The sequence below is a fragment of the Poecile atricapillus genome, chromosome 13 (genome assembly GCF_030490865.1).
Source record: "Poecile atricapillus isolate bPoeAtr1 chromosome 13, bPoeAtr1.hap1, whole genome shotgun sequence".
NCBI lineage: Eukaryota > Metazoa > Chordata > Aves > Passeriformes > Paridae > Poecile > Poecile atricapillus.
Genome location: NC_081261.1, coordinates 16,189,161 through 16,202,605, shown reverse-complemented (window position 1 = coordinate 16,202,605; position 13,445 = coordinate 16,189,161). Strand labels below are relative to the sequence as shown.

Here is a 13,445-nt window from a genome sequence, read left to right as displayed (position 1 = left end):
CGGCGGCGGCGGCGGCTCCAGCGCCGGGAGGCGGCGGCCAACAGCGGCACCCGGAGGCGCCGCCACGCCACTGCAGCCGCCCGATGGCCGCGCTCAACGGGGCCCGCCTTGGGCCGGGCCTCAGCGGCTGCACCGCCTCCGGCCTCGCTCCTCCGCTGCAAACACCAAGCACACAGCTCCTGCTCCATTCCACTATAACCCCATTCTATCCACTATGTGATCTTAGGCCATTCTTTTCAGTCACAAAACAATTGCTTTCATTGAACGCTCAAAAACAAATATTCATGGCTCATCTGTTAATACCGGAATTCAGTTGCACTTAATATAATCGTGACGCATTTATAGTTGCAGTAAACGATAATATAGGGAATACTTGAAGAGTTTTTCTGCACTGTTGTCCCATGTCTTGAATTGTCCTTCATTATCTGGGATGAAGTAATATGGGATATAGAACAGCCTAAAACAATGTAAGCAACTCCTATGCAGTGATAGCAGAATAACTTTTACCCTTTTGTTTGTTATTCATTCAAGTTGTTTCCACTCCAAGGCCATTCTATCCCAGATGTGACCTTAGGCCATTCTTTTGAGTCGCAAAACAATTGCTTTGATTGAACACTCAGTACCAAATATTCATGGCACACCAGTAAAGAAAGGAATTCAGCAGCTCTTAATAAAAACATAGCACTCGTACAGTAACAATAAATGATATAATAGGGACGACGTCAAGAGATTTTTACAAATTGTCACATACCCTGGTTTGTCCTTCATTACCTGGGATTAATTAATCTGAGATATAGATCATCCTAAAGCACTGTAAGCCATTTCTATGCCAAGATACTATTTCATATAGTATACTTTCTATGCCGGAATACTATTTTTAGTTCTTCCTCACTCATTAAAATTGTTTCATCTACATCTCCACATCTAAGCACTTGAAAATGGAAAGCGCAAAGAAATGCTGAGTCCTTCATAGAGCTAAACATTACTTTCAGTTTCTTACATAAACCTTCTTTAAAGGTCCTTGAACTCACACCTCTGCCATGAGCAGGAACACTTTCTCCTAGGCTTCAAATTTGCAGTCATATCCAAAACTTCTCTGGGCTGTATGTTCCAGTATCCCACTAACAAAACAGGAAAGATTTTGCCTAATCAAAACCTCCCTTCTCTTACTTAAAAACACTTCCCTGCTGTCCTATGACCACTGGTCGTGGTGAAATGTGCCCTGTCAATATTTCCTATAAGCTCATTTGTAATTTGGAACAGCAAAAAACCCCAAAAGAACACTGCCAAAAGTCTACACACAGCGATCTTTTCTCCATGCTACAACACCTAAACTCCTTCCGTCCTTCTGCACAGCTCACATGTTCCAATCCTCAGACCACTTCCATCATCCTTCTGGACACTCCACCATGGCCACTTGGGATATTGGCCAAATATCTGCATGCACTCTACGGTCTCACAAAAAGATTTGGGAGTGGGGGAAGGACCTGCTCCGACCTGCTGCTGGGCAGAGTAAATGTGCAGGACACAATTGGAGCAGCAGGTGCTCACTGGCACGTCATGTCCCATCTTATCACTCACCAAGAACCCAAAGGACTTCTCTGCACACCTCTTCCTTGTCCCCTACTCTCTGTGTAAACTGGGGATTGCCCTAACGCACGTGCAGGACCCGCCACTTGGCACTCTTCAATTTCAGGATGTTTGCATGGGGCCACTTCTCCAGCCTGTCCCTTGCTGGCATCTCTGCCCTCTCGTCAATCAACTCCACTTGCTGTCAGCTGAAAATTTTCTGAACGTTCACTCAATCCCATTGTCCATGAAGCCACTCAGCAGGACTGGTCCTACTAAGGAAACTTGAGGGACAGCACCAGTTACTGCTTTCCACCTGCACATTTAGCCACTGCCTGTAACTCTTCAGCCATGACTCTCCAGCCTGTACCTCAGCCATTTAACAGCCTCCAGATCATTGCCCAGCAAGTTCCTGTGCGTGATGATGATGTGGGGGACACTGCACACATTCACCCACTGGCCCCTGCTCTGTCCCAGAAAGTCTTGGCTGGCCTGGGTGGCCGCTCTGCACTTGGACAACTGCAGCAGAGATGATTCTGCATTATTACACCACAGACAAAGTGTTCCTGGCTGAGCACACATGTGCTTAGGAAACCCTTCCTCTTTACACCTCTAAACACCTCAGGTGGGTGAGGGAACTCCACCTGCACTCGGACAATTGGGACACAGGAGACCTTCCACAGGAGATCAGACACGCTGAGCTTCAGCTCATGACAACAAGCAATGCAAGAGTTACAAACACATAGAAATTAACAGAGGCAATAACACTTTGTAAGTCTCCCTTGCTCTACACAAGAAACTCAAAGCACACCCTACTCCATCAGGCACAGCCTTGGGGGATCTCTGACATGGGACAAGCAAGGCAATGACCCACTTCTTCTCTGGCCTCACACTCACAGCTCCCCTCTCTTCTTTTCCTTCTCCACCATGCAACTGGAAGCTTTTGCTTATGGCCATCTCCTCCCTGGGCACATTTATCAGGAGATGATAATGCACTACAGCCACAGCCAGAACAGAGGGACATTTCTCTGCTCACCACCGGTATGAGAAGGAACTGAAGGATTCCAAAGCACACAAAGGATAAACAACCACACTAAAAGATTAGCGGTCATCCAATGGAGAATGGCTCATCAAACCATTGGCTTCCAGGGAATCTCCTCCCTGTCCTTATCACATGTTCTCTTCCACACAGGCACAAGGCTCACTAAAGTCATATTTATTACATCTATTTCTGCCAACAGTAACAGAACAAAAAATCATTCTCATATCTCCTGCCTTCCACTCCCAAAGAACAAGCTAGGAGATGGTTACACACCATAGGTCAGTAAAAAGAGATGGGTTATTGATGATTTTAAGTAGGCCCACATACAAGGTAAATCAAGGAAAAACAACACAGAACAAAACATACAGAAAAACCCAAAGCTTTAATCATATAAGGCTAGGAAGTATTAGAAGACAACAAGTTGTCAGAAATGACCACAGTGAAGTCATCAAGGCCTTTATTTCAGACCCTAAAATTCACCCCTGAGAGCACCCGGAATTCCCCAAGGTCCCAAGCTGCAAGTGTGGCCCTAAAGGATTTCATTGGACAGAGGATAGGGGGCTTCATTTGAAGAATCAATCCTCACCACAATGATCTTCTTCTACTTCACAGCCAGATCACCTTGCACAAATACAAAACCAGTATTACAAACAGCTTCTCTTCAGCCTCATTCTCAAATTAAATCTTCTGAAAAATTAAAGTAGGTTCTCTTATTGCTTCTGCTTCCTATTCTTCCTATTCCCCACACACAGTTCTTTCCTGGGACGCTGAAGTAAGGATGTGTTGAAAAATGAATGTTTAAATTTTCAAAGTATTGACCAGAACTGTAAAAATGAATTGCAGCCTTTCTGCAAAGGAGGGCCTGAATTAAAGTGCAATTACAACTCGGAAGAAACTCTAGATCACAATGTTGCATAGAGAAACAGAGGGATAATGGAGGTCTCACACACAATTAATTATTCTTCAAGACAGGAGATGTGGCTCTATATGTACAGTTCCATACAGAGAAAACACCACCTTTGCAAAATGAATATTTATGAAGTTGTATTTCTTAAATGTAATATTCAGTGCCAAGTTGGGTGGGGCTCTGAAGAAGCTGCTCTACTGGAAGATGTCCCTGGCCATGGCAGAGGAGTACGAAGGAGATGACCTTGATGGTCCTTTTCAACACAAACCATTCTACAGCTCTGTGTTTCTGTGATTCTATGATTACATTCACAGCTTCAAGGTATGGATGACAGACACTCTCCCTACGGGATAATTACATGGTCTGGAGCTTGAAGGATTGCCAGGCACAATGAGGATCAACTTTACTCCTTGCAAAAATAAAACAAAAACAAGCAAACAACCAACTCAACCAAACCAAACCCAACCAAACCCAACCCAACCCAACCCAAACCAATCATCCAAAAAAAATTAATCAAGCCAGCCAAGAATGGAAAAACACCAGCAGAGTATCCACCATGGCTTCACATTTCAGATTGTCTCAACTGTAACTCATACAAAACACAGGAAACTCAATTGTGAATAATGCACACGAGGCCTCACACAGGAGATCACTACACAGACACCAGACACTCATTTCCTTGCATAGGAAGAGAAAGAAAAAGCTTGGAACCACAGCTCTGGGCCTCATCTAACCACTAGGACAAACAGACCTTGACACCATTCATTCATTCATTTAGAACTATATCAGAGAGAACACCAGCACCAGCCCTGTCTCTGCATAGACAGACTTCTTCTCTCCAAACAAAACGTGAAAGCAAATTTTACATACAGACATCATTTGAAAAAAATTGTGTCCACAGCTTCTCAGATCCCAAACATCACAAATGAGATCATTCTGATCCTCCCAATTATTGGAACAAGTGTAAAATGTTACAGAGGCCATCAATTTTCAGCAGCCCTGGCAAAGACCCAGCCATCCAAGCATCACCTCAAAGCCAACATCACCATTCTTCACCACATCCACTCCTCACAACATGGGTGACAACCACTCTTCATACAACAGAATATGGAACACAAACTGTGCCATTTGAGCCAAAACCACACAAGATCAAATCATGAGACTCCTCCTGACTCATTTTCATCAGTCCACCAATAGCCCTGGGCATCAACACAACACATGCCATGTCTCCTCCACTACCTCCTCACACACCACATCCCCAACATTCCCCCCTAACCCTTCACAGCTCACACGCTTATCACAGATCTTCAGAATTTACACAGACTCCACCAAACGGAAAGTTGCTCAGACAGTATCCACTCAGCATGGATAAAATTTGACTTCTCACCCAAACCACGGGACATGAAAAAGCATTTCTTACAGAGACAATTTCCAGAAACCTGTCTATTTCACCTCTAAACATGGAAGATCCATCTTCAGATCATCAGAAGAGTGAGACAGAAAATGAAGACCTGCAGGACTGAAGAGCTCCCAACACTCTTCTGGGTTATATAACTACAGGAGATGATCAATAACGTTGTTTACAGGCACTGAAGACATTGCTTGCTCTTCCCATACGGCATCTTCCATAAACACCAAGTGAAGCTTTTCAGTGACACAATTATGATGGGATGCAAATACTTTGCAAGAACCTCCCAGGGTTCTCCAGCCACCTGCTACACAGATCTTCTAGACTATTACATTCACAGGGAAAACCCCACCTTCGTTCATGCTGGAGATAGGAATTGGACAGGGAATGGAGGAAAACATTCCCTTCAGGCTTGCAGCAGACATTCATGCACAGCTCACACAACTCCAATTTCCAACCCTTCCCATCATCCATGGCCTTCTTTCACCCACACATCTTCAAAACACGTGACACTGGAGGCCCACTTCCCCACACCATTTCTCTTCACACCACCAATTTCACACAGCCATCTTTCCACCTCTGCACTATGGAAGCGACATTTGCCTGTTCACTCAAGTTCTGGGGAGAGTCTTCATAGCTCTAAAAGGAAAAGCCGAGCAGTCTTCCAAGAGAGAGATGGAGTCAGTGCATATCTGCACAGTGGGAATTATGCCCACCTTCTATCTCCTGCTGCAAATTAAATCTCTCCCTTCCTATCCAGCCTGTTCTCTTACCGTGCTAAATATTTTATAGCCAGGGTTCATCCAGCTCCATTTGACAGAGCTCTACCTTCAAAAACAAAAATGAAACAAAGCAGTTCTACCATTTCCTCCTGCATTTCCTCCTCCACATACATACACCCACAACCTTTTCAAACAGCATCCTTCATCTTCATAACAGGCACACAGACATCATCAAGGAACACTTCTTGCCAGGCCCAGACCTCTGTTGAGGACAAAGATTAAAGCATCGATGATGCAAACACTTTTCCTGTTCATCTCCACCATGGATCAAGTAGAACAAAAAAGGCTGAGAACAGCATGCAGAGAAGTTCCACGCAAAGCCATCAGCATTTTGATATAGACACATTCAGCCTATCCAAGCACAGCTGCTATTCAGAAGACAGATAAGCCTCAGAAAAAGTTGTATTTCTCAAATACGTGATACATCACTTCAAAAGAACTAACACTAAGAGCAACACACATTCTACACAGCACAGGGGACATGGGGGGGAAAACAACTCCAACCTGAGAAATACCCAAACTCACGACCTAACGAACAGCCTGCCAGCAGCAGCCTTCTCCCTCCTTCCTTCTCCACTAACTGCAAGGCTGACCACAGACCCCATGTCCAAACAACGACACCAACGGGCTCCCGCCATAAGAACGTCACCGAGGGAAACTCGACCTCGCTTGGAAGCAAAATCTCCTTGGCAAGGCAGAGAAGAGGGAAAGGACACGGGAGCATCAGGAGGAAGCACGAGTGTCGGAGAAAAGGTGCCCAGAGCAACTCACCGAGGGAGCGGCGGGATCGGCGGGCAGGGCGGCGGCAGGGTCCTCGTCGCCGAGCAGCGGCGCGGGCTCGTCGGGCAGAGGCCGCGCCGGGAGGGTGTCGCAGCAGCTGGCGGCCGAGAAGCGCAGCTGGCTCTTGCGCGAGTCGGCCGTGAGCGACACGTCGTGCGAGTAGGACTGCAGGAAGGCGCGCACGCCGTCGATGCCCACGAAGTGCGACACGGGCACGCCGCGCAAGGCGCCGCTCTGGGCCGGCAGCAGGTGCTGGCGGCGCCAGCGGCGCAGGCGCAGCGCCAGCAGCAGCAGCAGGAAGGCGAGGAAGAGGCACGACACGGCGGCCACGGCCAGCACGAGCCAGCGCGTCAGGCTGCCGGCCGGCTCGCCCGGCGCCGCCGCCTCGGCCGCGCTGCCCAGCTCGGCCAGCAGCTCGGCCACGCTCTCGGCCAGCAGCACGCTCAGCGTGGCCGTGGCCGACAGCGCCGGCCGCCCGTGGTCCTTCACCAGCACCACCAGGCTCTGGCGCGCCGCGTCGCGGGCCAGCGGCGAGCGCGCCGTGCGCACCTCGCCGCTGTGCAGCCCCACGCGGAACAGCCCCGGCTCCGTCGCCTTGGCCAGCTCGTACGACAGCCACGCGTTCTGCCCCGCGTCCGCGTCCACCGCCACCACCTTGGCCACCAGCGCGCCGGGCTCCGACCAGCGCGGCGCCAGCTCCACGCCCGACCACGCGCCGCCCGAGCCCGCCGCCCGAGACAGCGGCGGGTACAGCACCTGCGGCGCGTTGTCGTTCTCGTCCACGATCACCAGCACCACCGACACGTTGCTGCTCAGCGCCGGCGCGCCGCCGTCCTCCGCACGCACCCACAGCCGCAGCTCGCGCACCTCCTCGTAGTCCAAGGAGCGCAGCGCGTACAGCGCGCCCGTCTCCGCCTGCACCGACACGTACGACGACAGCGCCGCGCCCCGCACCCGCCCCTCCGCCAGCCGGTACCGCACGCGCGCGTTCTGCCCCCAGTCCGCGTCCGTGGCGCGCACCGTCAGCACCAGCGCGCCCGCCGCGTTGTTCTCCCACACACGCGCGCTGTAGCGCTCCTCCGCGAACACCGGCGCGTTGTCGTTCACGTCCAGCACCCGCAGCGCCAGTACCGCGCTGCTCTGCAGCACCGGCGACCCGCCGTCTGCCGCCCGCACCGTCACGTTGTACTCCGACACCTGCTCCCGGTCCAGCTCTCTCGCTGTCACCACACGGTAGTAATCCTTAAAGGATTTCTCTAAGCGGAAGGGCAGGCCTCTGTCGAGCGAGCACCGCACTTCGCCGTTAGCCCCGGAGTCCCGGTCCTGCACGTGCAGCAGAGCCACCACGGTCCCCGGTGGCGCGTCCTCAGAGATCTCACTCAGTGACGACGACACGGTGATTTCGGGGCCGTTGTCATTCACATCTGTCACGGTTACCACAACTTTAGTAGTGTCGTAAAGGCCTCCATCATGTCCCTGCACCTCTACTTCGTAGGAATCGCCTTCCTCGAAATCCAGTTTCCTTATCAGGGTGATTGCTCCTGTGTCGCTGTCCAGCTGGAAAATCTTCGAGGACTTCTCTGTAATTTTCTGAATGGAGTATTTCACGTGTCCATTCTTCCCCTCGTCGGCGTCTGTGGCCGTGACAGTGACAAGGACAGAGCCCACGGGCACGTCCTCGGGCACACGCACCGTGTACTCCGACTGGCTGAACACGGGCGCGTTGTCGTTGGCGTCCACCACGGTCACACGGATCCGAGCCGTGCCCGTCCGTGCCGGATCACCGCCGTCCATCGCCCTCAGCACCAGCTCGTGAAACGCCGCCTCCTCCCGGTCCAGCGCCTTGGCCAGTACCAGCTCGGGACGCTGATCGCCGCCGGGGCCTGCCTGCACAGCCAGCGAGAAGTGCTCGTCACCGCTCAGCTCGTAGCTCTGCAGGGAATTCTGACAACAGTCCGGGTCATGAGCATCTGGCAGGGGAAACCGCGACCCCGGGGCTGTCGTCTCGCTCATTCTGAGCTCTATTTCTGCCTCTCGAAAGATGGGTGCATTATCGTTTATATCCTTGATGTCTACTTCTATTTCATAAAACATCATTTCTCCCTCCACGATCAGCTCACAGCGCAGCACGCATTGCTGCACACGCTCACACAGCTGCTCTCTGTCGATCCTCTCCGCCGTCACTAAATGGCCCGTCTTCCCATGCAAAGCGAAATACTGCCTCTGACCTCTTTCTACAACGCGAACGCCGCGATCTCTGAGTTCCGGCAGCTTCAGCCCCAGGTCCTTGGCCACGTCGCCCACGAACGAGCCCTTGGGCAGCTCCTCGGGCACCGAGTAGCGCAGCTGCCCCCACGCCGCCTCCCACGCCGCCAGCAGGACGGCCCAGAGCACAGCTCGCTGCCGCCGGCCCCAGCGCCTCCCCGCCCAGCTCATCTCCGACAACTTAGCTCCCCGCTGCCGCTGCTGCTCAGCTCCCAGCGCTTGCTGACCTTTCCCACCGGCCTCTCCGCTCCCGGGCCCTGCCCCAGCCTCCGCCGCCTCTCCGCCGCACGGATCCGCACCGGCAGCACGATCGCACACCGCCGCCCGGCCTGCCCACCCACCAATCCAGCGATCCAGCGATCCAGCCTGGCCGCAGCGGCCGGGGCTGCCGCCAGCGCTCCGATCCTCCTCTCGCTCCTCTCGGTCAACAGCGGCGCCCGCAGCCTCCTCCCGGCACTGCAGCCACCGAGCGCTGCCCGCCCTGCCTGCCTACAAACAGGGACCACTCGCCACCCACACGCCGCTTTCCGTCCCGCGCCCATCTCCTGCCTCCGCTTTTCTCCAGCCCATCTCGCCTGTGACCCTCCAGGGCATCACGATCGGGAGGAAGGAAGAGATATTCCGTGAGCGCCGTTCTTTAACCGTACGGGAAACGAAACAATAATGTCATTAAATGTAAATTCAAACACATTTTTCGTATTTTATCCTGTAGTTTCCTGTTAGCCTTATGCTTTTTGGTCAAAACGAGAGGATTCCATATCCCGAATAAACACAATTATCAGGTTCATTAACACAAGCGGGACGAGAGCAATTGCATGCTTCTTCAATTCAGGGACCTAATTGTTACACCACTGAATAACCGGGACAAATAAAGATGCAGCTAAAACACTTAAATGAAAACTTTCAGGACTTCAAATCTTTCACATCCCTTCCTAAAATAAACATAGTGTTTCCTTAGATAACAGAGATTTACGTTTCATTAATTCATTCTAGGTTTCTTTTATTGTGAAGTCAACGTGTAAAGAATTTAAGCTCATTAGTAAACTATCAATTTCTGCATTTCTTAACCACGCTGATACGATGTGTTTCCAAGAAAGGAATCATAGAACCATAGCAAAAATTACAATTGTGCTCTTGAAACATTTCTGACCAGTAATCAAAATGTAAATTTGATTGATTCAAGTGCCTAAACCGTCATCTGGAAAATCTCCCTCATATGTGATCCCACTGTATCTCAGATGCCTCTCCTAGCAAACAAAATTTCAGATATTTTCTGTTCCCCATACAACGACTTCTGCTGACACCCCCAACATCTCTGTGAGAAAAGGGTAAAAAAATCAAAATCTCTGACACAAAAATCATTCAACCCTATCACAAGCATATGAAATAAAGATCATGAAAAGCAAAACAGCGAACTGACGGCCACGATACAGAAAAAGAAGCCATCCAGTCCCACTACTACAATCCCCCCAGAAAAGGCCAACAATCGCTTTTTTCACTCAGCATGGACAACGGAGCTTCCCACTTTCGTTTCCCTTCTAAATCAAACCGGGACAAAACAAAGTTTAAGGAACGGGTTTGTGTAAAGCTCTACACGAGTTCCAAGCACAGCCTTACTAAACAAAGCAGTCAGGAAGGATGAAAGCTACAAAACCCGGTGTCAGTGCTTTTTTCCTTTTTCCTCGACCCCCTCATGGACAATCAGCCATTCTCCTTCCACAGAATACCAATACCAATGTGCATGCGGCACTGCGAACACATTGCAACTGATAGGGCTCAAAAGCTAAAGACAAAACCTCGCAGCTGAAGCTGAACCTGTGACCAAGGAAGAACCAAGTGCTTCCTGCTCTCCATGAACGGCGCATTGCCCGTTCCTTAATTCACTCCATCACAGAGAGAGGACTGTGCAACTCACAAAAACAAAAACTTCAATCTCAGGAAACACAGAGAAACTCTGAGAAACGCTGCTACGAGCCGAAAGGAGAGTCATAAACAAAACCTGTCAGATGAATCTGTTACCGGGAAAAAATGAGAAACTTCGGCGGCTACTACATCGAGACCCAGATGACGAATCCTCACTGACACCACGCAGAGAATACCCGGAAAAACAGGAGGACGATTCCGAAAATTTTAGAAGTAGAATAAGGTCACATTTCACAGACCTGCAGTGCACCAGCATCGGCGGGCGGCTCTCCCACGACGACGTTACTGCTCGGGCTCGGCTTCTCGTAGGAATCGCCGCCCAGAAGCTCCTCCGCCGACAGGACGGGCACCGCCGGCACCGGTGGCGGCGGCGGCGGCCAAGCGGCCTCGGGCACGGCGCGGGCCGGCGGCGGCACGCACAGGTTGTAGGAGTAGGGCAAGGTGCCCTCGCAGAAGTCGGCCGGGAAGGCGGCGCCGGCCAGCGAGAAGCGCTGCGCGCCCAGGCAGCGCAGCACGGCGGGCGGCCCGGCCCGCCGCAGCCGCGCCACCACGGCCAGCGCCACGCTCAGCACCAAGAGCGCCGACAGCAGCGCCAGCGCCAGCACCAGGTAGAACTGCAGCTCGGCCGCCGCCGCCGCCGCCGCCTCGGTGCCCGCCGGCCGCTCGCTCAGCTCCGGCAGCGCCTCCTGCAAGCTCTCGGCCAGCACCACGTGCAGCGTGGCCGTGGCCGACAGCGCCGGCTGCCCGTGGTCCTTCACCACGGCCACCACACGCTGCTTGGCCGCGTCCCGCTCGGACACGGCGCGCGCCGTGCGCACCTCGCCGCTGTGCAGCCCCACGCGGAACAGCGCCGGCTCCGACGCCTGCACCAGCTCGTACGACAGCCACGCGTTGCGCCCCGCGTCCGCGTCCACCGCCACCACCTTGGCCACCAGGTAGCCGGCCTCGGCCGACCGCGGAACCACCTCGAACGGAGATGCCGCCCCTCCCGCCGCCTCTCCCGCGGGCGCTGCCGGCCAGAGCACCCGCGGCGCGTTGTCGTTGCGGTCCAGCACGAAGACGCGCACCGTGGCCGTGGAGCTGCGCGCCGGCGCGCCGCCGTCCTGCGCCCGCACGGCCACCGCGAACTCGCGGCACTGCTCGTAGTCGAAGGAGCGCTGCGCGTACAGCGCGCCGCTCCGCGCCTCCACCGACACCAGCGGCGCCGCGCCCGCCGCGCCCGCGCTGCCGCCCGCCAGCCAGTAGCTCACGCGCCCGTTGGCGCCCGCGTCCGCGTCCCGCGCCTGCACGCGCAGCACCAGCGCGCCCGCCGCGTTGTTCTCCGCCACGTACGCGCTGTACGCCGCCTCCTCGAACACCGGCGCGTTGTCGTTCACGTCCGACACCTCCAGCACCAGCTCCCTGCTGCTCCACAGCGACGGCCTGCCCCGGTCCCGGGCCACCACCGTCACGCGCTGCTCCCACGCCTGCTCGCGGTCCAGCGCGCTCGCCGTCACCACCTTGTACGAGCCGCCCGACGACGCCACCATCGACAGCGCCGCCTCCCCCGACAGCTCGCACGACACCTGACCGTTCTCGCCGGAGTCTTTGTCCCGCACTTTCAGCAGGGCAACCACGGTTCCGACCGGTGCATCTTCGGGCACGGGACTGGACAGGGATAGAATGGTGATCTCGGGCGCGTTGTCATTCACGTCCAGCACCTCCACCTCCACCTTGCAGTGCGCCACCAAACCCCCTCCGTCCTTCGCCTCCAAAGCCAGGCTAAACGCGCGCGTGTCCTCAAAGTCCAAAGCCTCCTGCAGCGTGATAGACCCACTCTCTGCATCGACCACGAACTTCTCAAGGGCCTTGATCGGCATTTTCCTGAAGCCGTAGCTGATGTGGGCGTTGGTGCCGGCGTCGGCGTCTGTGGCTGACAGATTCAGGACGGTCGAACCCGGCGGCGTGTCCTCTCGCAGGCTCACACGGTAGTGATCATGCGCGAAGACGGGTGGGTTGTCATTGGCGTCTGTCACGTTGACCCGAATCTGGACTGTCCCGGACCTCGAGGGGTCCCCGGAATCAACCGCCGTCAGAACAAGCTCAAAGGAGCTCTGCATCTCCCGGTCTAATGCTCTTTCCAGTACTAACTCTGGTTTGCTTCCGTCCGGACTGTCCCTCATGGCCAGGGAGAAGGATGGGTTGCTGGTGAGCTGGTAAGTCAGTAACGAGTTGCTTCCAGCGTCAGCGTCTCGTGCCGTCTCCAGAAGAAACCGGGCACCGGGAGGCGTCCATTCATCGATCTCGAGATCCAGAACAGCCTTGCTGAACTCTGGGGCGTTGTCATTCACGTCCTCGATGGATACCTCGATGTGGAAAATGTTCAGCGGGTTCTGCACCAGCACCTCGAAGCTGACAGAGCAGGACGCCGACTCGCCGCACATCTCCTCCCGGTCCAGCCTCTCGTTCACATACAGGTTGCCGTTCTCCTCATTCACCGTGAAGTATTGCTTCTCCTCGCTCAGCCGCAGCTTGCGCGCCGGCAGCTCGTCCGCGCTCAGCCCCAGGTCCCGCGCCAGCGGCCCCACGAGCGAACCTCTGCCCAGCTCCTCGGGGATGGCGTAGCGGAGCCGCTCGCCCGCCGCCCGCCACCACACGCACAGCAGCACCGCGGCCAGCAGCGCTCGCCCGCCGCCCGGCCCGCGCCTCTGCCGCCGCCTCACCGCCATTCTCGCCCGCCGCCGCCGCCGCCGCTCGCCAAGCTCCTGCCTCCTGCCGCTGCCCTGCCTC

General features: G+C 54.2%; 2 protein-coding genes across 2 annotated transcripts; both read right to left on the bottom strand.

Moving 5' to 3' along the window:
• Positions 1-3,409: 3,409 nt before the first annotated feature.
• LOC131584258 (protocadherin gamma-A10-like) lies at positions 3,410-9,283 on the bottom strand. The gene is made up of 3 exons (XM_058849165.1): positions 6,480-9,283; positions 5,279-5,289; positions 3,410-3,473 (listed from the first exon to the last, which is right to left on the bottom strand). The coding sequence occupies exons 1-3, from the start codon at positions 8,922-8,924 to the stop codon at positions 3,410-3,412; spliced, it is 2,520 nt and encodes an 839-aa protein (XP_058705148.1). The 5' UTR covers positions 8,925-9,283.
• Positions 9,284-10,900: 1,617 nt separating this feature from the next.
• LOC131584257 (protocadherin gamma-B5-like) lies at positions 10,901-13,400 on the bottom strand. Its single transcript, XM_058849164.1, has one exon. It carries the CDS (start codon positions 13,382-13,384, stop codon positions 10,901-10,903), a length of 2,484 nt encoding a protein of 827 aa, XP_058705147.1. The 5' UTR covers positions 13,385-13,400.
• Between the last annotated feature and the right edge of the window lie 45 nt (positions 13,401-13,445).